The 25,378-nt window shown below is 39.6% G+C and overlaps 1 protein-coding gene across 1 annotated transcript in view; it reads left to right on the plus strand.

The window, feature by feature from the left end:
- The window catches only part of LOC128693378 (rabankyrin-5), a gene marked incomplete at its 5' end in the record, with an annotated part of 165,089 nt that overhangs the window by 15,045 nt on the left and 124,666 nt on the right, over positions 1-25,378 (plus strand). Inside the window, 2 exon segments of the mRNA XM_070097281.1 lie at positions 3,297-3,493; positions 6,438-6,638. Of these exon segments, the coding sequence (XP_069953382.1) occupies positions 3,297-3,493; positions 6,438-6,638 (398 nt within the window).

Below are 25,378 nucleotides of genomic sequence, written 5' to 3' on the forward strand. Positions count from 1 at the left end.
GTCTTTAAGGAAATGGCTTCAGGGAAACTCGAAGCATAATCAACTAATGTTAATATATATCTATGTCCCCCAGATGAAAGTGGAGATAAAGGACCAACGATGTCAATAGCTACTCTTTTAAACGGTACCGTAAAGATAGGCATTTTGACCATAGGTACTCGCCTGGTACCTCGGGAGGATGACAGTTGGCAAACTTTACATGATCTACAATAAGTAGTGACATCTGAGGACATTTTTGGCCAAAAATAGGTTTCCCTAATTTTATTTAAGGTTTTACGATGCGAGAAATGTCCGGCCACTGGCAGGTCATGAGCCATTTTAAGAACAGTCTCTCTGCATTGACTTGGAACAACTAAGATGGAATAGTCTATCTCATCTGAATTTAATTTGAATACTGACTTGTACAAGATACCTTTTATATATTCAAATTTATATGAAAAGTTTTTCCTTTGGATCACTTGATTTTGTTTAGCGGCATTATGGCAATTCTGAAGAGAAGGGCAATTACGTTGTAAATTGACAAAGGAGTCCTTCGATATATCTAAAGGCTTAAAGTCAGGGAAAATCAAAGGATGGACAGTAGGAGAAGCCTGGGCTTTTGTCTGAGCACTAGTCAAGACATTTATGGTATCGGAGGTGATATCTTCACTTTCATCTAACAAGTGAACCGGTGATCCTACTTCCTTGCTTTCGAGAGTAGCATCACTGGTTTTTAATCCCACATGAATCTCGCGAGACATTGTCTCATCTGAACTTTCGAAGGGCTTCTCTGACTCTACAGGAGGAGGATCTGAAACACTTATGTCCATCTTTAAGTGCTGAAAGGTTAACCTCAGAAGGAAGACTGGCACCTTTTACATTACCTATTAGTACGGAGCAAGAAGTGATGGGAGCTAGTACGGCTTCAGACCAACCTGTGAACCATTTAGACCTAATGTAACAACGGATGGTAGGAAAAGTGTCCGTACGGCCCAAGTAGTCTGAAAGTATAGCAGAGGAATGAGTTTCTTTAAGGTTAGGGAACAGCTTATCAGAAATGACTATACATGTGCATCCAGTGTCTTGTAAAATGGTAGATACATTAAGTCCATTAACTGTTCCTGAACAGAAGGGTGCTTGGTCATTACAGTCTTTAAAACAACTTCCAACTTTTTGGACCTTCTTAGAAGGACAATCTGGACGTTTATGTCCCTTAACACCACACAAATGACAAACAGGAATAAAAGAAGTCATTTTACTTTCCACTAAAGGCTTTGATTTCTTAAGGTCTGATGAACCCTTGCCCTTAGGGTTCGATCCCTTTAGGTCTTTATAGGAATTGTGAGCCTCAGCATACAGGTCAGCAGCCTCAGCAACTTCCTCAGCTTTAATCAGGTTACGTTCTCTGATGAATGTTCGTATCTGATGGGGAAGAGCTGTCAGGAACTGGTCAGCAACCATGAAGTCTCTAAGAGATTCATAACTGCGATCAGTTCCTGAACTCTCTATCCAAAAGTCGAACAAACGAAAGAGTGTTACCTGTAGCTGCTGAAAGTTCTGGCCAGGCTGTAAGGTGGCATACCTGAAATCTTTCCTGTAAGAATTAGTGGTTTTTTGATATGCTTTAAGGATTGCCTTCTTCAGTAGGTTATAATTACATATGATATCCTGCGACAAAGTTGCATAGATATTCAAAGCGGGGTACCAGAAAATAACATTCCTAACCTGGTAGCCCAGGTGTCAGCAGGCCATTCACAGAGGGTAGTGGTATTTTCAAACCTGATAATGTATGAGGTTATGTCTTCCCCCTCTGTGAAGGGAGGTAAATTAGGTGTTGGAATATGTGCACTAGCTGCACATTGTTCCATTACTCCTTCATCTAATTTCTGTTGTGAGAAGGTTAACTTTTTATTCTCTAATTCAAGGCGAGCTTGTTCGAGCTCGCGATCCTTTTCTCTCTCTCTCAACTCATGTTCTCTAGCTCTTTCCTCAATTTCTCTATCCTTTGCTCTTTCCTCAAGTTCCCTTAATTTAACTTGTTCTTCACGTACTTTAGCTCTCTCCTCACGATCAAGTCTATCACGCTCCTTTTTGTCTTCTCTTTCTCTTTCTCTTCCCTCTCTTTCAAGTCTTTCCTGGATCTTAACACTAATGAAAGATTCTAAAATTTTCCCTGTTATTCCAAAACTGGTATTCCTCCATATTTGCAAGAATAACTTAAACTACCAGGGGGAAATGAAACAGGTATTAAAGAAAACGGAGGGTTCAATTCCTGCTCCGCTCAAACTGTAAATAAACCAGAGGGCTCGATCCCTGTTTCAATTAAACAATATGTATTAATTAAAACGAAGGGTTCTATGCCTGCTCCGAGCAAACAGTAAGTAGAATGGGGTCACTTGACCATCCAATCTTCTCACCAACAAATCAAGAGTGTCCTACGACAGTTCCCTTGATATAATAAGGAGCTCAATGAAACAAATTGTCACTGGAAAATCTCGGGTCCCTAGAGTCTAATCCCCCAAAGTGTTTCAAGCTCACACAAAATTAGGTGGCAGAATTAAATATTATATCCTGCCTGACTTGACTTACAATAAATTGAGACTATAACAATCACCAAATCTTTTAAATACCTGTACTGTAGTCCTACCATAGAGAATGATTACTCATGGCTGGTGGTAACCGTCTGTGGTATGCGGCGTTGAAGTTCCAATGGTAGATTCGAGATGGAGTTGAATCTTGATTCAGTAGAGTTGATCCTGGCAAGGTCGCCACTTGTGAAGGCTTACTCAGCCCTGTAACAACTTCAGTCAGTATTACTCAGGCTGGCTCCTCCTCAGGAAAATTAATGAATAGAAAAAGAACAAAAACTGACAAATATAAACACTTTATTATTTAGGAAATATGAAATATAAAGCACTTAAATGTGAAATACTGATCCTACATGAAAGAAAATGAAAAATTATATTCCCATAATATAATTTCAATATTTGTTTTTGAAACTATTGTAATGAGAGTAAAATTACTGTCAACTATAAATATAAAAAAGATGTACAACTTAGACAAACTATGATCAGTTTCTTTAGTATTAAGTAGTCTGTAAGCCATCAAATTAAGTCTGCCCATAATGGCTCTCTTTGCACTGCAACTCATTATTACAATTTCATAATCTTAATGTAATCTTGCAAAGAAATAAATATTGTTTGTTTGTTTGTTATATGCTCTGTATAATTCTCATCAGTGGCTGTTTTCAGACAGCATTGTACTTGTAACTGCTTTTTGTATTCTGCTTTCTGTAATTGTTTTTATATTCATTTCAGATGAGAATCGAGAAGACATCGCATGTTTCCTCATAAGAAGTGGTTGTGATGTTAATGCTCTGCGTAAACCCGGTCCTGGTGGCACCGGAGGAGAAGAGGCTACTGACCAGCAGACTCCATTACACCTTTGTTGTTCTTGGGGACTTGAAAATACTGTCCAGACCTTGCTTGAGCATGGTGCCAAGGTTAATGCAAAGGTAAGTACTCCATCACATAATTCAACATGCCTACAACTCTGATTATATATAAAAAAAATTGTGTTATTATCATGATCCATTTTCTGGCTGAATTGTTTTTCGCTGCTTATTCTTTTTCTTGCATGTCAATGCCTTTCTGTTTAGCTGTTTCTCAGGTGCAGCTTCCATCTGTTTTCAAAGGACACTGGTCAACCTGGTGACCATGGAAACTGATGGTGGCCAGCCTGGTGACCATGGAAACTGACAGTGGTCAGCCCAGTGATCACCATCAGTTGTGGTGTTGGCTGAAACTGACTTGCTACATGTGTTTGGTAGTTGTGTAGCTGAATTCGGAAGATGTCTTTGTTAGCATGAAACACATCTTCCATCTCTCTTGAAACTGATGAGTTTGTCACTGGGTGTAGACTTAACAGTTTATTTGTAGCAGCAGCAAAAGGTTCTTGTCCAGGCTTCAGCAATATTTTCACTTTCAGTTTGCTACCTCTGGCAGTTACCATACAATTTTTAAGGTCTTTGCTCTCCACAGTTGACTTTTTCATCTCCTGAATGTTCATCAGCTCATTATCATGTGATATGATCGGATCTTCAGTCTCTGTCTCCTTTGTATCACTAAAATCCTCTCATAGCTGCTGTTCTATCCTCACTTTTCCAAATCATCATCAACATTGAGCAAATTATTATTCACTAAATGTGTGTGTTATAAATTTCTTAAGGTTTGTGTTTATGGATGACTGTTAAGCAGATCCTTAAAGTTGAGGATGCAGCCCTCTATGATGTGAGTTTCAACATTTGTTTACAATGTGTTGCATTATTCTCCCTCATGTTATAAATGTGCTGGAAGGTAGTCATGATGCAGAGACTTGTGAATACAGCAGTCACTCCTTGAGCTACTTCCAGAGCCAGGCCATGGGCCAGGCTCTGGGAGTAGAAAGACCCTGGAAACTCATCAAAGGTATATACATGGTCTTATGGTGTTTTGTGTGTCTTCATGCATGTGTTGCCTCACTGCCTCTTCCACCTACCTCAGGTAATCACATTCTTTAATTTTCTTTAGTCATTTTCCCAAAGCTGTACGGTTGTTCTAGAAGTTTGCATGAGTTGGGGTGTAGAGGTCCCAGGGAACAAGATTAACCCCTTAACTGTCCAAACTTAGATCAACGTTTTCTTGCCCAGCGCTCCAAATATTTTTTTTTTTTTTTTTTTTTTTTTTAAATAAAGAGGACATTTCTTATATGTAATAATCTGAAAAAATAATTTTAGAGTCAGTACTTATGGAGATATAAGGTTACAAAGTTGGCTCTTGTCACTCACCTGACGGCAACATGAAGTGCTGCCACTTGCAGAAGTATTGCCGATGTACCTTTTTTTTCTATTTTTTTTTTAATTTATATAATTTTTATGTTCTGATAATTACAATTTGTAGTAGTGCTTGTGATTTCATAGCCAGTCTTTGTTCTGACACTAATATTAGGTAGTGAAATAGTACTCAAATAGTCATAAACACAATGACAGGTGAACATTTTCACCTACCTTAGTCATGTACTATTGTCTAGAAATATATACATAGTATTTATAGGTCCCAGCAGTGTTTTAGACACACAGGAGTATACATATATGAAACTCCTTGAAGCATGGTGTAACACGAGAGCCACGCCACTACTGACAGTGCAGCAGTGGAATGACATATGATGATCGTGCACTGCCTTGGCTTTATTTGTTTTCACTGTTACACATGAGCATGTCTGTCTGTCTATCTGTTCATCACTCTGTGTAGCTCTCTCTCTGCTTATCTTTCTGTCTGTCTGCTTGTCTCTCTTTCTGTCTCTCTGCTTGTCTTTCTGTCTCAGAGAGAGCAACTCGTGAACCAACAGGTATTACACACTATGCAGAGATGCAGAGTAGTCACGTCTGATTCTCGAACAAGTGAAAATGCGTATTACTTGCCAGTCATGCTTATTATGAATTATGTCTACAAGGACAGTGTAGCACTTTTTCTGGATTTTTTGGGTTATCCTAGGTAATTTACACTATATATAATTGTATTTATGGGTACCTGTGAGATAGAATAGAGATAGCCAGAGACAGAGATAGATACAGACAGACAGACGGAGATAGAGACAGCCAGTCAGCCAGCTGCCAGCCAGCCACTGGCCAGCCTGCCGAACACGTATTACACATTCCAGAAGTTTCTCTTTACTTAGGGCATAGGGTGTTGAACATTCTGGCAGGATAACACTACCAGTGGCACCAAAATTGAAAGGATGTTACACGAACGTTGCACATGGGATATTGTCGAGGTTTTTGATATTTCCTGGACCACTTGTGGCCACATCCACCTCAAATCCACTAAACTTGGGGTCAAGATCACTTTCCTCTTAAAAGGGGAGTGTTAATACAACATGACATCAGTGAATCCCTGGTGTTTGCCACACTGTTTGCTCTAGCTGGCATTCAATTGAACTGGTTCTCCCACAAGATACTAAGAGGTCCCAGATTTTTTTTAATACTGCACACACTGAGTGTTAAGACCCATTCTGTGCTGACCAGGCATCTCAGGCCAATCGTGAAAATATTGGAGGCAGGAAAAATAAAATGTTGATCTACATTTGGAGTGCTAGTGGTAACATTGTAGATGTACGTTTGTACAGTTAAAGGGTTAATAAAAAATTAAATTTGCAAAATTAAGTTATATAATTTTTTTTTCAGATTTGGGTTTATTTTATGTTTCAAAGCTCATGTTTCTCTAATGTATTACTGTAATCTGGTTAATGTTGATATTCATGATATAATAACCAGGATAATATTAAGGTTTGGGTTAGAAAACCATTGAGACAGACAAAAAAAAAAAATGATATTTGAATCTATTCAATGAATGATCAAAATCTGTGAATTCAGAAACCTGTGAATTTGTAGAAATGACTGTATATATTTTTTCACTTTTCAGGATGCAGAAAACAAGACGCCTTTGCACCATGCCATAGAGAACTCCCACACAACCATCATCTCACTCTTACTTTCCCACCCTGCCTTGGACTTGACATTAAGGGATAAATCGGGAATAACTCCATTTGCTGCTGCCATGTTACGGAAGAACAACAAGGCAGCACAGGCCATCCTCAGTCGGGAACCAAAGGCAGCTGAGCAGGCATGGCAGATATAAGTGATGTTATTGAAGATAAGACACAGGTGCAGAGCAAGCTTTTATTACAGCTTCATAAAGCTCTACAAATGGCAAAATAATCATAAAAAGTAAAAACTTGTCTGCACCTGTGTCTTGGGAGAGGTAAATTGTTTATAGTACATAATACAGTGGAACTTCTACTTACGAGTTTAATCTGTTCCGTGACCTTGCTCGCATCTCAGTTTGCTCGAGTGAGCTTTCCTCAGTTAAATTAATTGAAATGGAATTAATCGATTCCGGTGGAATTCCAGGCACTACAAAATACTTCAATATTTCCCTAATATCAACTTTACGGCTTATTTACCTATCAAAATTCATCTAATATGACATAATAAACAATATAAATAACATAGAAACCTGATGTATACTCTAGAATGAATAAAATATGTCATTATGTGACAGGTGGAGGTGGCCATAACTGCTAGTGCATTGTTGTGGTATTCACTGCTATCTAGTGACATGACAGCCTTTCAAAGCCGTCTATTATTATAATTATTATTATAGTACATTATTATTATACACCTACCATCCGACTTATGACCGAGTTCGGTTCCGAGAAATCGGTCGTCAGTCGAAATGGTCATAAGTCGAACTTTACTACTGAATATCAACATCACATTTTTGTAATGACTTTATTTTATTGTTTTATTTTGGTATTTCATGTTTTACTTTACTTTTTATGCTGTTAGTACTGTATTTTATACTGTAAGGTTTAGGATAAACACTGTGTACAACACAAATAGTTGTTTATTTCCCAGAAATTTGGCATAAAAAACATGGTCGTAAGTCGAGTGGTCGTAAGTCGAACAGGTCGTAAGTCGGATGGTAGGTGTACATGTATTATTATTATACATACAGTGGACCCCCACCTTACGGTATTAATCCATTCCTGAAAGCTCATCATATGCTGAAAGTATTGTAAGGTGAATTAATTTTCCCCATAAGAAATAATGAAAATCAAATTAATCCATTCCTGACACCCCAAAGTATGAAAAAAAAAATGTTTTACCACATGAAATATTAATTTTAATACACAAACTGACACTTACCTTTATTGAAAATCTGGTGATGATTGATGGGATGGGAGGAGGGGAGAGCGTGGAAGTTGTTAATGTTTAGAAGGGGAATCCCCTTCCATTAGGACTTTAGGTAGCATGTTCTTTCCGAGGTTACTTCCCTTCTTCTTTTAATGCCACTAGGTCCAGCTTGAGAGTCACTGGACCTCTGTCGCACAACATATCTGTCCATAGAGGCCTGTACCTCCCCTTCCTTTATGATTTGTCTAAAGTGGTTCACATTGTCATTGTAATAGTCACCAGCACAGCTTGCAATAGCTGTGTGAGGGTGATTTTCATCCATAAAGGTTTGCACTTTAAGCCACTTTGCACACATTTCCTTAATATTTGAAGTAGGCAACTTCTTCAATTTCTCTCTCCCATCCTCCGAAGCAGTTTCCTCAGGTCTGGCCTCTTGCTGTTGAAGATGATCTTGCAGCTCATCAGTGGTTAGTTCTTCATTGTCCTCCTCCACCAACTCTTCCACATCCTCCCCACTAACCTCCAACCCCAAGGACTTTCCCAATGCCACAATTGATTCCACAGCTGGCATACGCTTCTCAGGGTTAGCCTCAAATCCTTCAAAATCCCTTTTGTCTACACATTCTGGCCACAGTTTCTTCCAAGCAGAGTTCAAGGTCCTCTTAGTCACTCCCTCCCAAGCCTTACCTATAAGGTTTATACAATTGAGGATGCTAAAGTGATCTTTCCAAAACTCTCTTAGAGTCAGCCGAGTGTCTGTGGTCACTACAAAGCACTTTTGAAACATAGCTTTTGTGAAGAGTTTCTTGAAGTTTGCAATGACCTGCTGGTCCATGGGCTGCAGGAGAGGAGTGATATTAGGAGGCGAAAACTTGACCTTAATGAAGCTCATGTCCCCAGAAAGTCGCTCTGCCAAGTCTGAAGGATGACCAGGAGCATTGTCTAATACCAGGAGGCACTTAAGGTCCAATTTATTTTCCATGAGGTAATTTTTCACAGTGGGGGCAAATGCATGGTGTAACCAGTCATAGAAAAGGTCTCTAGTGACCCATGCCTTACTGTTTGCCCTCCACAGCACACACAAATTAGCCTTGAGGACATTGTTTTGCCTGAACACTCTGGGAGTTTCAGAATGATACACCAATAAAGGCTTCACTTTGCAATCACCACTAGCATTAGCACACATCAAGAGAGTAAGCCTGTCTTTCACAGGCTTATGTCCTGGGAGTGCCTTTTCCTCCTGAGTAATGTAGGTCCTATTTGGCATTTTCTTCCAAAACAGGCCTGTTTCGTCGCAATTAAACACTTGTTCAGGTTTCAATTCTTCACTGTCAACGTAATCCATGAATTCCTTCACATATTTTTCAGCCGCTTTTTGGTCCGAACTGGCAGCCTCACCATGCCTTATCACACTATGTATGCCACTATGATTCTTAACCCTTTGACTGTCGCGGTCGTATATGTACGTCATAGGAGATACCGTGTTTAACGTATCTATACTCATAAATTCTAACGGCTTCAAATCAGCAGGAGAAAGCTGGTAGGCCCACATGTGAGAGAATGGGTCTCCATGGTCAGTGTGCACCATATAAAAAAAATCGGGGAGCCAGTGGTGCATTGTGGGAATACCATTTCAGTCGTCCTTTTTCAGCATGTCTAGCGGTAAGAAATATGTGACTTCCCTGCAAATCTGGGACTCTTCTCTTCCCAAGTGATGCTCTAACACAGATGAAAGTGTCAATGAAGATCAATTTCATGATTTCGAGGAGTTTGAGACCAAAAGCAATGGAGGAGGTGGAGGAGGAGGAGGAGGAGGAGGAGGAAGAGGAGGAGGAAGAAGAGGAGGAGAAGATGAGGAGGAAGAAGAGGAGGAGGTAGAAGAGGAGGAAGGAGGAAGAGGAAGGAAGGAGGAAGAGGAAGGCGGGAGGAGGAAGGAGGGAGGAGGAAGAAGGAGGGAGGAGGAAGAAGGAGGGAGGAGGAGGAAGGAGGGAGGGAGGAAAAAGGAGGGAGGACGAGGAAGAAGGGAGGGAGGAGGAGGGAGGAGGAGGAAGGTGGAAGGAGGAGGAAGAAGAAGAAGAAGAAGAAGAATAAGAAGAATAAGAATAAGAATAATAATAATACCTAATACCTAATAATAATAATATGTAATAATATGTTCCCTTGAGGCATGAAAACAGTTCACCCCATGACAGTGACAAGATAAGGGGAGATAACATCTGATAAGAGCTGACCTTTGATGAGCGTAAACGAGGGTGGAGGGAGGGGGGCAGCTGTCCATCTGTCAAGAGCCAGGAGGAGGAGGAGGAGGAGGAGGAGGAGAAGGGGAAGAAGGAGGAGGAGGAGAAAGAGGAGGAGTAGGAGGAGAAGGAGGAGGAGGAGGAGAGGATGACGACGAACAAACATTTGTCTATCTGTCTATTTGTCTGTCTGCCAAACTCCCTGTCTATCCGTCTAGCTCTGTCTCAGAGAGAGCCACAAGACTGTGTCATCATCACGTTTACTCACATCTTCAAGCAGAGTATAGCACTTTGTCTGGATTTTTTGGGTTATCCTAGGTAATTTACACTATGTATAGTTGTATTTATGTGTACCTGTGAGACAGAGATAGACAGAGAGAGAGAAAGAGAGACAGATTGAAAGAGATAGAATGAGGGAGAAAGATAATTAGATAGAATGGAGGGGGAAGCAGCATCCGACCCCATTGTTTTGACAGGCGGTAGGGGGAGTGACTAATGAGACAATATGTCACTTTGACAGCTGCCGACTCCTGACTCAAAACAATTATAAGCCACACACTCGCACACAAGACAAGCTTGCTGAAGGGTGATAATAGGAGTTTTATGAAAGTATCTAGTGACTATATATGTGTATATATATTATAGAAACCAGAAGCAAGAAGGGAAGGCAGGAATGAAGGAAGGACTAGATGAAAGGAAGGAAAAAAGTAATGAAGGACAGATGAAGGAATGTAGGAAGAGAGGTGGAATGCCCTCCAGGTAGCCTCCAGGTAGGAAAGGAATGAAGGAAATTAGGAAGGAAGGAATGATGACACACGACCATTTACCTAGGATAACTACATAACACAACTGCCTGCTAATACTTTGAAGAAAACTGCTCAGACGAGGTGTTTTGTCTTTGCACATAAAAAAAAATTCAACAAAAATGCACACACACTGATTTTATGTGTGAGAGTGTAAAACACCATTGTGTATGACACCATGTTTTATGTGTGAGAGTGTAAAACACCACTGTGTATGACACCATGTTTTATGTGTGAGAGTGTAAAACACCACTGTGCATGACACCATGTTTTATGTGTGAGGAGTGTAAAACACCACTGTGTATGACACCATGTTTTATGTGTGAGGAGTGTAAAACACCACTGTGTATGACACCATGTTTTATGTGTGAGAGTGTAAAACACCACTGTGTATGACACCATGTTTTATGTGTGAGAGTGTAAAACACCACTGTGTATGACACCATGTTTTATGTGTGAGGAGTGTAAAACACCACTGTGTATGACACCATGTTTTATGTGTGAGGAGTGTAAAACACCACTGTGTATGACACCATGTTTTATGTGTGAGGAGTGTAAAACACCACTGTGTATGACACCATGTTTTATGTGTAAGAGTGTAAAACACCACTGTGTATGACACCATGTTTTATGTGTGAGAGTGTAAAACACCACTGTGTATGACACCATGTTTCACAGAGTTCCACAAGCTGCAGAACTTCTAGGAGTATGTTCAGTGACTGTATATTGGTATATATATTATAGAACAATAGTAATAAACAATTTTTTGTATTGTTTGTTTTTGTAAACAAGTTTTGTAAACAATATATTGATAATTATGTTTGTGTGCGTATTGTGTTGTATACAACGAGTGTATATATGTACATTGCACCTTACTTTGGTCTCACAGGCCACATAAGTTATGTGAAAAAATAAAATAGTGAAAAAAACAACAAACCTTCAAATACAAGTAAACTAAAGTTTACCGGGTGAGCGGCAGTCGCCGCTGTTGCCATACGCGGCTCATTTTCTGCAAACTTCATGCCTCTATATCTCGGTAAGTACTGATGGGAAAATTTTTTTTTGGGACTAAAACAATCAGAAAAATAATCTTAACATTTTCATAAGAAAAAATAATTTTTTTTTTGTTCGAATATTTTGCGACACCAGGAGACACTTCAGGATTGGGCCCTTCGACAGTCAAAGGGTTAAATCTCTCAAACCAACCTCTGCTGGCCTTAAATTCACTCACATCACCACTAATTGCAGGCATTTTTCTAATTAAATCCTCATGCAATTTCCTAGCCTTTTCACATATGATCGCTTGAGAGATGCTATCTCCTGCTATCTGTCTTTCATTTATCCACACCAATAACAGTCTCTCATCATCTTCGAGTACTTGCGATCTCTTATTCGAAAACAAAGTTGCACCTTTTGCAAGAACAGCTTCCTTGATTGCCGTTTTCTTGGCCACAATAGTAGCGATGGTTGATTGGGGTTTGGTATACAACCTGGCCAGCTCCGAGACACGCAATCCACTTTCGTACTTAGTAGTTATCTCTTTCTTCATTTCCATAGTAATTTTCACCTTTTTTTATCGCACAGTTGGCACTAAAAGCTTTCTTGGGGCCCATGGTGACTTATTTTGCAGGTACAGCCACTAAAAATGCTCTGATAATGTGAAATGTTCCGATTGTATGCGTGGATGCAACTGCACTGGCTGGCTTGTAAACACTGGCACCCACGGGGCAGCTGAGGTGCACTCAGGCCACACGTGGATGCGTCTCGGACGAATCGCGTGAGGTGAGGCAAAATTTTTGCGTTAAAATGTATCGTATGGTGGATTTAACGTAAGGTGATGCCATCGTATGGTGGGGGTCCACTGTATTGCATTATTATTATTATTATTATTATACAGTGGACCCTCGGTTTTCGTGTTTAATCCATTCCAGAGAGACCAGCGAAAACAGAAATCGGTGAAAACTGAAACCATTTTCCCCATAAGAAATAATGTAAATCCAGTTAATCCCTTTCAGACACCTGGAAGTATTAAAAAAAATTTTTTGTTAGCTTAGCCCCTTAACTGTCACAACCCCAAATCCTGATGTGTCTCTTGGTGTGAAAAAAATTTTGAAAAAAAAAAAAAAAAAAATTATTTTTTCTCATGAAATGGTAGAGAATCTTTTCCCAATGGTACTGACACCAAAAGAATGAAATTTGATGGAAAACTTATGGAATTACGCTCTCTCGAAGTTAGCGACCTCTGCGATATTTACAAATCGGCAGTTTTGCCCACTTTGAGCCCTATTTTTGGCTAATTCTATTGTTCCAGTCAACCAATGTCACAGCTATTTCTTTAGAACTCCATTTGTTCTATCGACTGAGTACAAAAAACTGCCCATTTACCAATTTCAACTAATAACGTGGTCAGAAATTTGCAATTTGGCCAATTTCACGCAAATTAAAAAATATGCCAATTTCAAAATAGGGTCCAGAATGAACAATGCAGACATTCCTGGCTCTAAAATAACATTTTCTTTGTTTATCAGTCATGTCTCCAGGCCCCTCTGATATTACTCTTGCTTTCTATTTTGAATTTTTATTCAAACAAAAATTAGAAGATTTACTGTTATGCAGACTACAGCAATATTGTAATAATTGTATAAATAATGTAATCCCATTCATGACTGCATATTAGAATGGCTAGTTGGACATTTATTGGACAATGACATCATTTGTTTACTTTTGAACAGCAGCAAAAATCAAACATTTCCCCTATTTGAGCTCCATTTCGAGGTTCTTTTCATAGTAAAACCAATAAAAATCACCACTATTTCTATAATATGTTTTCCATTCTATCAAATGAGACCAAGAATACAACCATGAATACTATACGAAAATACACCGCAAAGTTGCCATTTTAATCCAAAAACACAGTTTTTTTTTTTTCTCATTATGCACTGCGTGCTGCAGGATTTTTTTTATATGGTTCACACTTACCACACAGACACATTCTCTCACATGTGGGCCTACCAGCTTTCTCCTACTTGATTTCAAGCTGCCAGAATTTTTGAGTATATATACATCAAAGACGGTGGCTCATAAGACATATACATGCGACCGAAACAGTCAAAGGGTTAAATATACAATTGCGTGCAGAAAAGAATGACAAATTAATATAAAGCACTAATCTTTCTTTCAACACACCAGCCGTATCCCACCGAGGTGGGGTGGCCCAAAAGGAAAAACAAAGGTTTCTCCTTTTATATTTAGTAATATATACAGGAGAAGGGGTTACTAGCCCCTTGCTCCTGGCATTTTAGTCGTCTCTTACAATATGCATGGCTTACCGAGGAAAAATTCTGTTCCACTTCCCCATGGAGGTAAGAGGAAATAAACAAGAACAAGAACTAGAAAGAGAATAGGAGAAAACCCAGAGGGGTGTGTATATATACGCTTGTACATGTATGTGTAGTGTGACCTAAGCATAAGTAGAAGTAGCAAGATGTACATGTAATCTTGCATATTTATGAGACAGAAAAAAGGACACCAGCAATCCTACCATCGTGTAAAACAATTACAGGCTTCCATTTTACACTCACTTGGCAGGACGGTAGTACCTCCCTGGGCGGTTGCTGTCTACCAACCTACTACCTATATAAAGCACTAATAAAATGTATAAATGAACATTTAACATCACACTTACCTTTATTGAAGACTCTTGGTGGTGTATGGCACACGGGGCGGAAAGGAGAGGGAGGCGAGTTTATTGTTGGAGACAGGACAATATGTTTCAATGTGACACTAATATTAACCCTACAGCTTATTTATCTATCACATTTCATCTAATACGACATCATAAATACCATTAATAAACACACTAGATAACAGGGATATCTTGCTACTCCTACTTACACTTTGGTCACACTTCACAGACACGCACATGCATATATATATACATACATCTAGGTTTTTCTCCTTTTTCTAAATAGCTCTTGTTCTTCTTTATTTCTTCTATTGTCCATGGGGAAGTGGAAAAGAATCTTTCCTCCGTAAGCCATGCGTGTCGTATGAGGCGACTAAAATGCCGGGAGCAATGGGCTAGTAACCCCTTCTCCTGTAGACATTTACTAAAAAAGAGAAGAAGAAAAACTTTATAAAACTGGGATGCTTGAATGTGTGTGGATGTAGTGCAGATGACAAGAAACAGATGATTGCTGATGTTATGAATGAAAAGAAGTTGGATGTCCTGGCTCTAAGCGAAACAAAGCTGAAGGGGGTAGGGGAGTTTCGGTGGGGGGAAATAAATGGGATTAAATCTGGAGTATATGAGAGAGTTAGAGCAAAGGAAGGGGTAGCAGTAATGTTGAAGGATCAGTTATGGAAGGAGAAAAGAGAATATGAATGTGTAAATTCAAGAATTATGTGGATTAAATTAAAGGTTGGATGCGAAAAGTGGGTCATAATAAGTGTGTATGCACCTGGAGAAGAGAGGAATGTAGAGGAGAGAGAGAGATTTTGGGAGATGTTAAGTGAATGTATAGGAGCCCTTGAACCAAGTGAGAGAGCAATTGTGATAGGGGACCTGAATGCTAAAGTAGGAGAAACTTTTAGAGAGGGTGTGGTAGGTAAGTTTGGGGTGCCAGGTGTAAATGATAATGGGAGCCCTTTGATTGAACTTTGTATAGAAAGGGGTTTAGTTATAGGTAATACATATTTTAAGAAAAAGAGGATAAATAAGTATACAAGATATGATGTAGGGTGAAATGACAGTAGTTTGTTGGATTATGTATTGGTAGATAAAAGACTGTCGAGTAGACTTCAGGATGTACATGTTTATAAAGGGGCCACAGATATATCAGATCACTTTCTAGTTGTAGCTACACTGAGAGTAAAAGGTAGATGGGATACAAGGAGAATAATAGCATCAGGGAAGAGATAGGTGAAGGTTTATAAACTAAAAGAGGAGGCAGTTAGGGTAAGATATAAACAGCTGTTGGAGGATAGATGGGCTAGTGAGAGCATAGGCAATGGGGTTGCAGAGGTATGGGGTAGGTTTAAAAATGTAGTGTTAGAGTGTTCAGCAGAAGTTTGTGGTTACAGGAAAGTGGGTGCGGGAGGGAAGAGGAGCGATTGGTGGAATGATGTAAAGAGAGCAGTAAGGGAGAAAAAGTTAGCATATGAGAAGTTTTTACAAAGTAGAAGTGCTGCAAGGAGGGAAGAGTATATGGAGAAAAAGAGAGAGGTTAAGAGAGTGGTGAAGCAATGTAAAAAGAGAGCAAATGAGAGAGTGGGTGAGATGTTATCAACAAATTTTGTTGAAAATAAGAAAAAGTTTTGGAGTGAGATTAACAAGTTAAGGAAGCCTAGAGAACAAATGGATTTGTCAGTTAAAAATAGGAGAGGAGAGTTATTAAATGGAGAGTTAGAGGTGTAATAAAGTTGGTAGAATTACCGACAATATGTAAAGTAAAAGGACACAAGTGCAACTAATGTGACATTTATTGTAGCAACGTTTCGCTCTCCAGGAGCTTTATCAATGGCTTGATAAAGCTCCTGGAGAGCGAAACGTTGCTACAATAAATGTCACATTAGTTGCACTTGTGTCCTTTTACTTTACAGAGTTAGAGGTATTGGGAAGATGGAGGGAATATTTTGAGGAATTGTTAAATGTTGATGAAGATAGGGAAGCTGTGATTTCGTGTATAGGGCAAGGAGGAATAACATATTGTAAGAGTGAGGAAGAGCCAGTTGTGAGTGTGGGGGAAGTTCGTGAGGCAGTAGGTAAAATGAAAGGGGGTAAGGCAGCCAGGATTGATGGGATAAAGATAGAAATGTTAAAAGCAGGTGAGGATATAGTTGTGGAGTGGTTGGTGCAATTATTTAATAAATGTATGGAAGAGGGTAAGGTACCTAGGGATTGGCAGAGAGCATGCATAGTTCCTTTGTATAAAGGCAAAGGGGACAAAAGAGAGTGCAAAAATTATAGGGGGATAAGTCTGTTGAGTATACCTGGTAAAGTGTATGGTAGAGTTATTATTAAAAGAATTAAGAGTAAGACGGAGAATAGGATAGAAGATGAACAAGGAGGCTTTAGGAAAGGTAGGGGGTGTGTGGACCAGGTGTTTACAGTGAAACATATAAGTGAACAGTATTTAGATAAGGCTAAAGAGGTCTTTGTGGCATTTATGGATTTGGAAAAGTCGTATGACAGGGTGGATAGGGGGGCAATGTGGCAGATGTTGCAGGTGTATGGTGTAGGAGGTAGGTTACTGAAAGCAGTGAAAAGTTTTTATGAGGATAGTGAGGCTCAAGTTAGAGTATGTAGGAAAGAGGGAAATTATTTCCCAGTAAAAGTAGGCCTTAGACAAGGATGTGTGATGTCACCGTGGTTGTTTAATATATTTATAGATGGGGTTGTAAGAGAAGTAAATGCGAGGGTCTTGGCAAGAGGCGTGGAGTTAAAAGATAAAGAATCACACATAAAGTGGGAGTTATCAGAGTTGCTCTTTGCTGATGACACTGCACTTTTGGCAGATTCTGAAGAGAAGTTGCAGAGATTGGTGGATGAATTTGGTAGGGTGTGCAAAAGAAGAAAATTAAAAGTGAATACTGGAAAGAGTAAGGTTATGAGGATAAAAAGATTAGGTGATGAAAGATTGGATATCAGATTGGAGGGAGAGAGTATGGAGGAGGTGAATGTATTCAGATATTTGGGAATGGACGTGTCAGCGGATGGGTCTATGAAAGATGAGGTGAATCATAGAACTGATGAGGGGAAAAGGGTGAGTGGTGCACTTAGGAGTCTGTGGAGACAAAGAACTTTGTCCTTGGAGGCAAAGAGGGGAATGTATGAGAGTATAGTTTTACCAACGCTCTTATATGGGTGTGAAGCATGGGTGATGAATGTTGCAGCGAGGAGAAGGCTGGAGGCAGTGGAGATGTCATGTGTGAGGGCAATGTGTGGTGTGAATATAATGCAGAGAATTCGTAGTTTGGAAGTTAGGAGGAGGTGCGGGATTACCAAAACTGTTGTCCAGAGGGCTGAGGAAGGGTTGTTGAGGTGGTTCGGACATGTAGAGAGAATGGAGCGAAACAGAGTGACTTCAAGAGTGTATCAGTCTGTAGTGGAAGGAAGGTGGGGTAGGGGTCAGCCTAGGAAAGGTTGGAGGGAGGGGGTAAAGGAGGTTTTGTGTGCGAGGGGCTTGGACTTCCAGCAGGCATGCGTGAGCGTGTTTGATAGGAGTGAATGGAGACAAATGATTTTTAATACTTGACGTACTGTTGGAGTGTGAGCAAAGTAACATTTATGAAGGGGTTCAGGGAAACCGGCAGGCCGGACTTGAGTCCTGGAGATAGGAAGTACAGTGTCTGCACTCTGAAGGAGGGGTGTTAATGTTGCAGTTTTAAAAACTGTAGTGTAAAGCACCCTTCTGGCAAGACAGTGATGGAGTGAATGATGGTGAAAGTTTTTCTTTTTCTGGCCACCCTGCCTTGGTGGGAATCGGCCAGTGTGATAATAAAAAAAAAATAAAAAAAACATAGAAACATGACATATACTCTAGAATGAATAAAATGTCATTATGTATGTCACGAGTGGTGTTGTGTTGTTGTTGGGTGTATAAGGGCCACTGAGAGCCGTACATAGTGGTTGTGGAGACGGCGGTGTTGTCAGTAGCCCTATATAACTCCAACAACATTGGAGGAGTTGGGTTTGTGCTGTCCTTTTTCTATCGATTAATCACTTAACTTACTTGCCACACTATTAATGCTACACTTTATCGCTGACTTGCGCTATAGCCTTTATTGATTCATGATGCTTTAGTATCATACATATCATAGAATCATTGAAGAAGGCACATTCTTCCCTCTCTCTTCCTCCTCCACTTTCATACTTTGCTACGATTTCTTTCTTTAATTTTATCATGTTCCTCACTTACTTTCTTTACCAAAGGACTGGCACTAGGAGCTTTCTTTGGGCCCATGGTGGCTTATTTAGCAGTCACACACAATAAACAAATGCCAAAAACAATGGATTATTACAAAATGTTTTGTATGACCTCACAACATGACACTGCCTAAGAATGTGTGTGGGAAGCAGCTTTGTGTGCGTGCTGGGCATTGGACAGGTTCTGTACCATCGACAAAAATGGAGGAAATTGATGAAAGTGGAACCAATACAATGTATTTTGACAAAAAAACTCAGCGAAAACAGAAATCGGCGATAACGGAGATCGACGAAAAGGGAGAGTCCACTGTATTATGTTATTATACTATTATTATTATACATTTTATTATTATTACTATTATTATTATTATTATTTATTGGTACGTACATATTCTTGTAATAATTTATATTATTGGAATTTTTATTCACACAAAAAATAGATTACTGTTATGCAGAGTACTGCATTATTGTAATAATTGTATAAATAATGTGAACCCATTCATGACTGCATATTGGAATGGCCAGTCAGACAGGTATTGGATGGTGATGTCAAGATAAGATAAGATAAGATTTCGTTCGGATTTTTAACCCCGGAGGGTTAGCCACCCAGAATAACCCAAGAAAGTCAGTGCGTCATCGAGGACTGTCTAACTTATTTCCATTGGGGTCCTTAATCTTGTCCCCCAGGATGTGACCCACACCAGTCGACTAACACCCAGGTACCTATTTGCTTCTAGGTGAACAGGACAACAGGTGTAAGGAAACGTGTCGAAATGTTTCCACCCGCCGGGAATCGAACCCGGGCCCTCCGTGTGTGAAGCGGGAGCTTTAGCCACCAGGCCTGGTGGCCTGGTCCCGGTGGCCTGGAACATTGCCAAAGAATCAAACATTTCTGCTACTTTGAGCTCAATTTCAAGGTACTTTTCGTCATGAAACCAATCAAAATCATATCTATTTCTGTAATATATCTTTCCATTCTATCAAATGAGACCAAAAAACATGACTACAACCATAAAAACCACACAAAAATATACCTCTAAGGGGTGACTAATGGCTGAGAAGTGAACTCCATTATTTATGGTCCAATTTCTTTCAATTTTGGTGTATGTTAATAAGCATCTTTCCATCATACATTGGCCAAGTTTCAGTAAGATAGGCCAACAAGCAACTGAGATTCACTTCCCTAGATCAAGAGCAAGAGCCCTTCACCAGTTTGCATCTTAAAATTTTGCTTGCATCTGAAAGCAAAAAATCAACCGAGTGACTGCTCTTATGAAAAACTCACACATTGGGGCACTCATAAGTAGAGGTTCCACTATACAGTAGAACCTCGGTTTTCAAATTGAATTTGTTCCAGATATCGATTTGACAGCCAAAGTCGACAACAACCAAACCAATTTTTGCCATGAAGAATAATGCAAGTAGAAGTACAGTGGACCCTGGTTTTCGGCCGGTGCCGAAATCGTACAATTCAGAAATCAAGCACTTTCTGGCGAAATTTCCCCCCAGATTTTATTGATTTGCTCAGAAATCGGTGGTATGAGATGCATCCACCCGCATGCAACGTCACTATCTCACGCTTATCACACTCAGTCTACGTCTCTCTCTGTTGAGTTAGGAATACTCCATGCATTCATTCATTGTTTTTTGTGCTTCTTTATTGCTTTTGTGCTTGTTTACTGTTTATTGACTGTAAAATAAGCCACCATGGGGCCAAAGAAAGTTCAGAGTGCCAGTCCTTTAATAAAGAAGGTCAGAAACATGATAGAATTCAAGAAAGAAGTTATAGCAAAATATGAGTGGTGTACATGTGGCAGAGCTCGCCAGGATGTATGGGAAAGCTACATCAACAATCAGTTCCATCTTGTTGAAGAAAGCAGAAAACAAAGAAGCTGATGTTGCAAAAATATGCTAACGAAACAGAGGTCACAAACAGTCGAGGATGTGGAGAAGCTGTTGGTGTGGATTAACTAGAAAGAGTTAGCAGGAGATAGTGTTTCAGAGGAGATAATTTGCGAGAAGGCAAGGCAGTTGCATGCGGATCTCATGAAGAAAATGCTGGGAACAAGTGCTGCTGTTTGTGAATTTAAGGCCAGCAAAGGCTGGTTCGACAGATTCAAGAAGCAAAGTGGCATACAGTGTTGTAAGGCATGGAGAGGCTGCAAATTCTGACAAATGTGCTGCCATAGCATTCATTGATGAATTTGAGGGATATGTAGAGACTGAAGGATTCCTCTCCCAACAAGTGTTCAGTTGTGACGAAACAGGGCTCTTTTGGAAGAAAATGCCAAAGAAAACCTACATCATGCAGGAGGAAAAGGCACCGCCAGGACACAAGCTTATGAAGGATAGGCTAACTCTTTTGTTCTGTGGTAACGCTAGTGGGGATTTCAAAGTGAAGCCTTCACTCGTGTATCACTCTGAAAATCCCTGAGTGTTCAAGAAAAACAATGTCATGAAGAGTAAATTGTGTGTGATTTGAAAGGCTAACAATAAGGCAGGGGTCATGAGGCTAATTTTCATTGAGTGGGTCAATGAAGTGTTTGGCCCGAGTGTGAAGAAATGCCTCCTGGAAAATAATTTGCTGCTTAAGTACCTCCTGGTAATGGACAGAGCTCTTGCTCATCCTCCAGACTTGGAAGACCTATTGTTTCAGGAGTGTAATTTCATCACAGTGAAGTTCTTACCCCCTAATACCACTCCTCTTATCTAGCCCATGGACCAGCATGTCATTTCAAACTTCGAAAAGCTGTACACCAAAGCAAAGTTTCAAAGGTGCTTTGAAGTGACCTCAGACACTGAATTGACCCTAAGAGAGTTCTGAAGGAATCACTTCAGTATTCTCAATTGCATAAGCCTTATAGATGAGGCTTTGCAGGGAGTGACTTCAAGGATGATGTACTCTGCTTGGAGAAAATTGTAGCGAGAATGTGTCCAAGAGAAGGAATTTGAAAGGTTTGAGGCTGACCCTGATGACCCCCCCACTAGTTGTGGAATCTTTTGTGGCTTTTGGGAAGTCAATGGGGTTGGATGTGAGTGGCGAGGATGTGGAAGAGTTGGTGGAGGATCACAGGGAAGAGTTAACCACTGAAGAGCTGCAAGACCTTCAACTGGAACAGCAACAGACCGCAGCTGAGGATGTTGCTTCAGAGGAGGAAGAGAAGGGGGAGAATGTGCCTTCTTCAGCGATTAAGGACATTTGTGCATAGTGGAGTGAGTTGCAAAGTTTTGCAGAGCAGTATCACCCTAACAAAATTGTTGCAAGCCATGTCTGTAACATGTTCAATGATGATGTCTTGTTCCATTTTAGGTAAATCTTACAGAGACACCAGAAACAGGTCTCTCTGGACAGATTTTTTGTGCGACATAGGTACAGTGACTTTCAAGCTGGCCCTAGTGGCAGTAACCCCAGAGAGGGCTTTGATACCTGAAGTCCTTATGAGGGGGATTCCCATTCCAAACAATAAACTCTCCTCCCGCTACTCTCCTTGCCTTCTTCCATATGCCAAAAAGAGTTTTCAATATAGGTATGTAATGTTTATTTATCATTAAAATTAGTGCTTTATATTTATTTCTCATTGTTTTCTGTATGCAAAACTATAGTTTTCTTTAAAAAATGAATTTCTTGTGAATATTTTTGGGTGTCTGCAATGGATTAATTGGATTTACATTATTTCATATGGGAAATATTACTTTGGTTTTTGACCATTTTGGATATTGGCCAACCTTCTGGAATGGATCAGTTATGAAAACCGGGGCTCTACTGTATTTCATTCCAGACCCCAAATGACTATATAATAATTTATTAAAAATGTTCTAACTGCTACTACATAAAATTGTAAAAAAAGAAAAAGTTTTTTTTTCAACATACCGGCCGTATCCCACCAAGGCAGGGTGGCCCAAAAAGAAAAACAAGTTTCTCTTTTTAAATTTAGTAATTTATACAGGAGAAGGGGTTACTAGGCCCTTGCTCCTGGCATTTTAGTCGCCTCTTACAACACACATGGCATACGGAGGAAGAATTCTGTTCCACTTTCCCATGGAGATAAGAGGAAATAAACAAGAACAAGAACTAGAAAGAAAATAGAAGAAAACCTAGAGGGGTGTGTATATACAGGTCTGCCATCACAAATCCGGCAATCAGTTATTCGGTTCCTTCAGTTATTTGGCACTAATTTCAGCTAACATAATTTCAAATTTCCAGGGTCGCCACACCAACCTGCTGGTACTGTTTGGTGGTGCTACTTACTGCATAAGTCATTCTAATTTCTTTTTCTCCATTTATTGTTATAACCTGCTTGCTTTTAGCCCTAGCCATGGTGCCAGTGAATAAAAAATGCTTTTCGTTGTGTAAAGCACCTACACAGTACATTGTCCATTAAAGGTAAGGTGGCTTTGAAGCCACTGTCAGTTGCTATGAGCTCAGTCTCGTGATGCAGGGGAATGTGGTTTATTATTACGCTAATATCAACACTATAGCTTATTGCCTATCGCAATTGATATAATATGACATAATAAACAATATAAATAACCTAAACATGTTAAATACTCCAGAACGAATAATATTTGGCATAATACCGAGCAGTTTGACAGAGGTATGAAAAGGACATGGGATACAAGTACCATTCTCTTATCCCTGTCTTGGGGACTTATATTAGAGAAAACGGAGTGTAGCGCAGGGCTAACTGTGATATACACTCGTACTGCCCCATAAAACTGAAACAAAAAAGCTATTTCCTCTTTATAGATTATCACACATAGCAGCATGTGTGTAGAGAACCTAGGATAACCCAAAAAAGTCAAAGTGGCTTATTTCTAGTTACCTGGCTTGGATTAGCCGTATATGATTTTTGGTAAATATTCGATTCCCAGCCAGGGGGGAAACATTGGGTGTGTTTCTTTACACCTGTTGTCTATGTTTACCCATCAGTAAATGGGTACCTGGGTGTTAGTTGGCTGGTGTGGGTGTTATCCTGGGACACTGACCAAATTTGCTTGATATACTCAGCATAACAAGTTGCTTTCTATATAGTAGTATGTCACTGATGTCAGCTAGGCCTGTATACCTTGTACTTGTACGTGTAGTAAATAAAAATATTCTTTCTTTCTTTCTTTCAACACACCGGCCGTATCCCACCGAGGCAGGGTGGCCCAAAAGAAAAAACCAAAGTTTCTCCTTTCAAATTTAGTAATATATACAGGAGAAGGGGTTACTAGCCCCTTGCTCCCGGCATTTTAGTCGCCTTTTACAACACGCATGGCCTACGGAGGAAGAATTCTGTTCCACTTCCCCATGGAAATAAGAGGAAATAAACAAGAACAAGAACTAGAAAGAAAATAGAAGAAAATCCAGAGGGGTATGTATATATATGCTTGTACATGTATGTGAAGTGTGACCTGAGTGTAAGTAGAAGTAGCAAGACGTACCTGAAATTTTACATGTTCATGAGACAGAAAAAAGGACACCAGCAATCCTACCATCATGTAAAACAATTACAGGCTTTCGTTTTACACTCACTTGGCAGGACGGTAGTACCTCTCTGGGCGGTTGCTGTCTACCAACCTACTTCCTAGGATTATTATTATTATTATTATTATTATTATTATTGTTATTATTACTATTATTATTTTCTCAGTTGTTTGTTGGGTTATCTTACTAAAACTTGGGCAATGTATGATGGAAAGATACTTCTTCAGGTACTCCAAAAATGAAAGAAATCAGACCATAAATAGCGGAGTTCACTTCTCAGCCATTAGTGGCCGCTTAGCGGTATATTTTTGTATGTTTTTTATGGTTATATTCTTGTTTTTTCGGTCTCATTTGATAGAATGGAAGATATATTACAGAAATAGATATAATTTTGATTGCTTTCATGACAAAAAAGTACCTTGAAATTGCGCTCACAGTAGTGGAAATGTTTGATTCTTTGGCGATGCTCAAGAGTAAACATATGACACCACCGTCATATGCCTGCCAGTCCAAATTCCAATACACAGTCAAGACTGGGTTGACATTATTTATGGGTTGACATTATTTATATGGGTTGACATTATTTATTTATTGTTTACTGATGGGTGAACATAGACAACAGGTGTAAAGAAACACACCCAGTGTTTCTACCCTGGCTGGGAATCAAATATTTACCGTTTTCTCTAATATAAGCCCCCAAGACAGGGATAGGAGAATGGTACTTGTATCCCATGTCCTCTTCATATAATATTGTTATGCAGTAGTCTGCATAACAGTAAATCTTCTATTTTTTTGTGTGAATAAAAATTCCAAATGGTAAGCAAGAGTAATATAAGAGGGGCCTGGAGCCATGACTAATGAACAGAGAAAATGTTATTTTAGTACCAGGGAGGTCTGCATTGTATATTCTGGACCCTATTTTGAAATTGACATCTGTTGAAATTTGTGTGAAATTGGCCAAATTGCCAATTTCTGACCACTTTATTGGGTAGTTGAAATAGGTGAATGGGCGGTTTCTTGTACTCAGTCGACAGACAAGAAGTAAGTAAATAAGTAAGTTTATTCAGGTATACACAAATACAGTTACATAGAATATCATACATAGCAGCGTATGTAGAGTGGAACCTCAAATTTCGAACTTAATCTGTTCCAGGAGCTAGTTCTAAATTCGAAAAGTCTGAAATTCGAAGCAATATATCCCATAAGAAATAATGGAAATACAATTAATCC

The sequence above is a fragment of the Cherax quadricarinatus genome, chromosome 57 (assembly GCF_038502225.1).
Source record: "Cherax quadricarinatus isolate ZL_2023a chromosome 57, ASM3850222v1, whole genome shotgun sequence".
In the NCBI taxonomy this organism is placed as follows: domain Eukaryota; kingdom Metazoa; phylum Arthropoda; class Malacostraca; order Decapoda; family Parastacidae; genus Cherax; species Cherax quadricarinatus.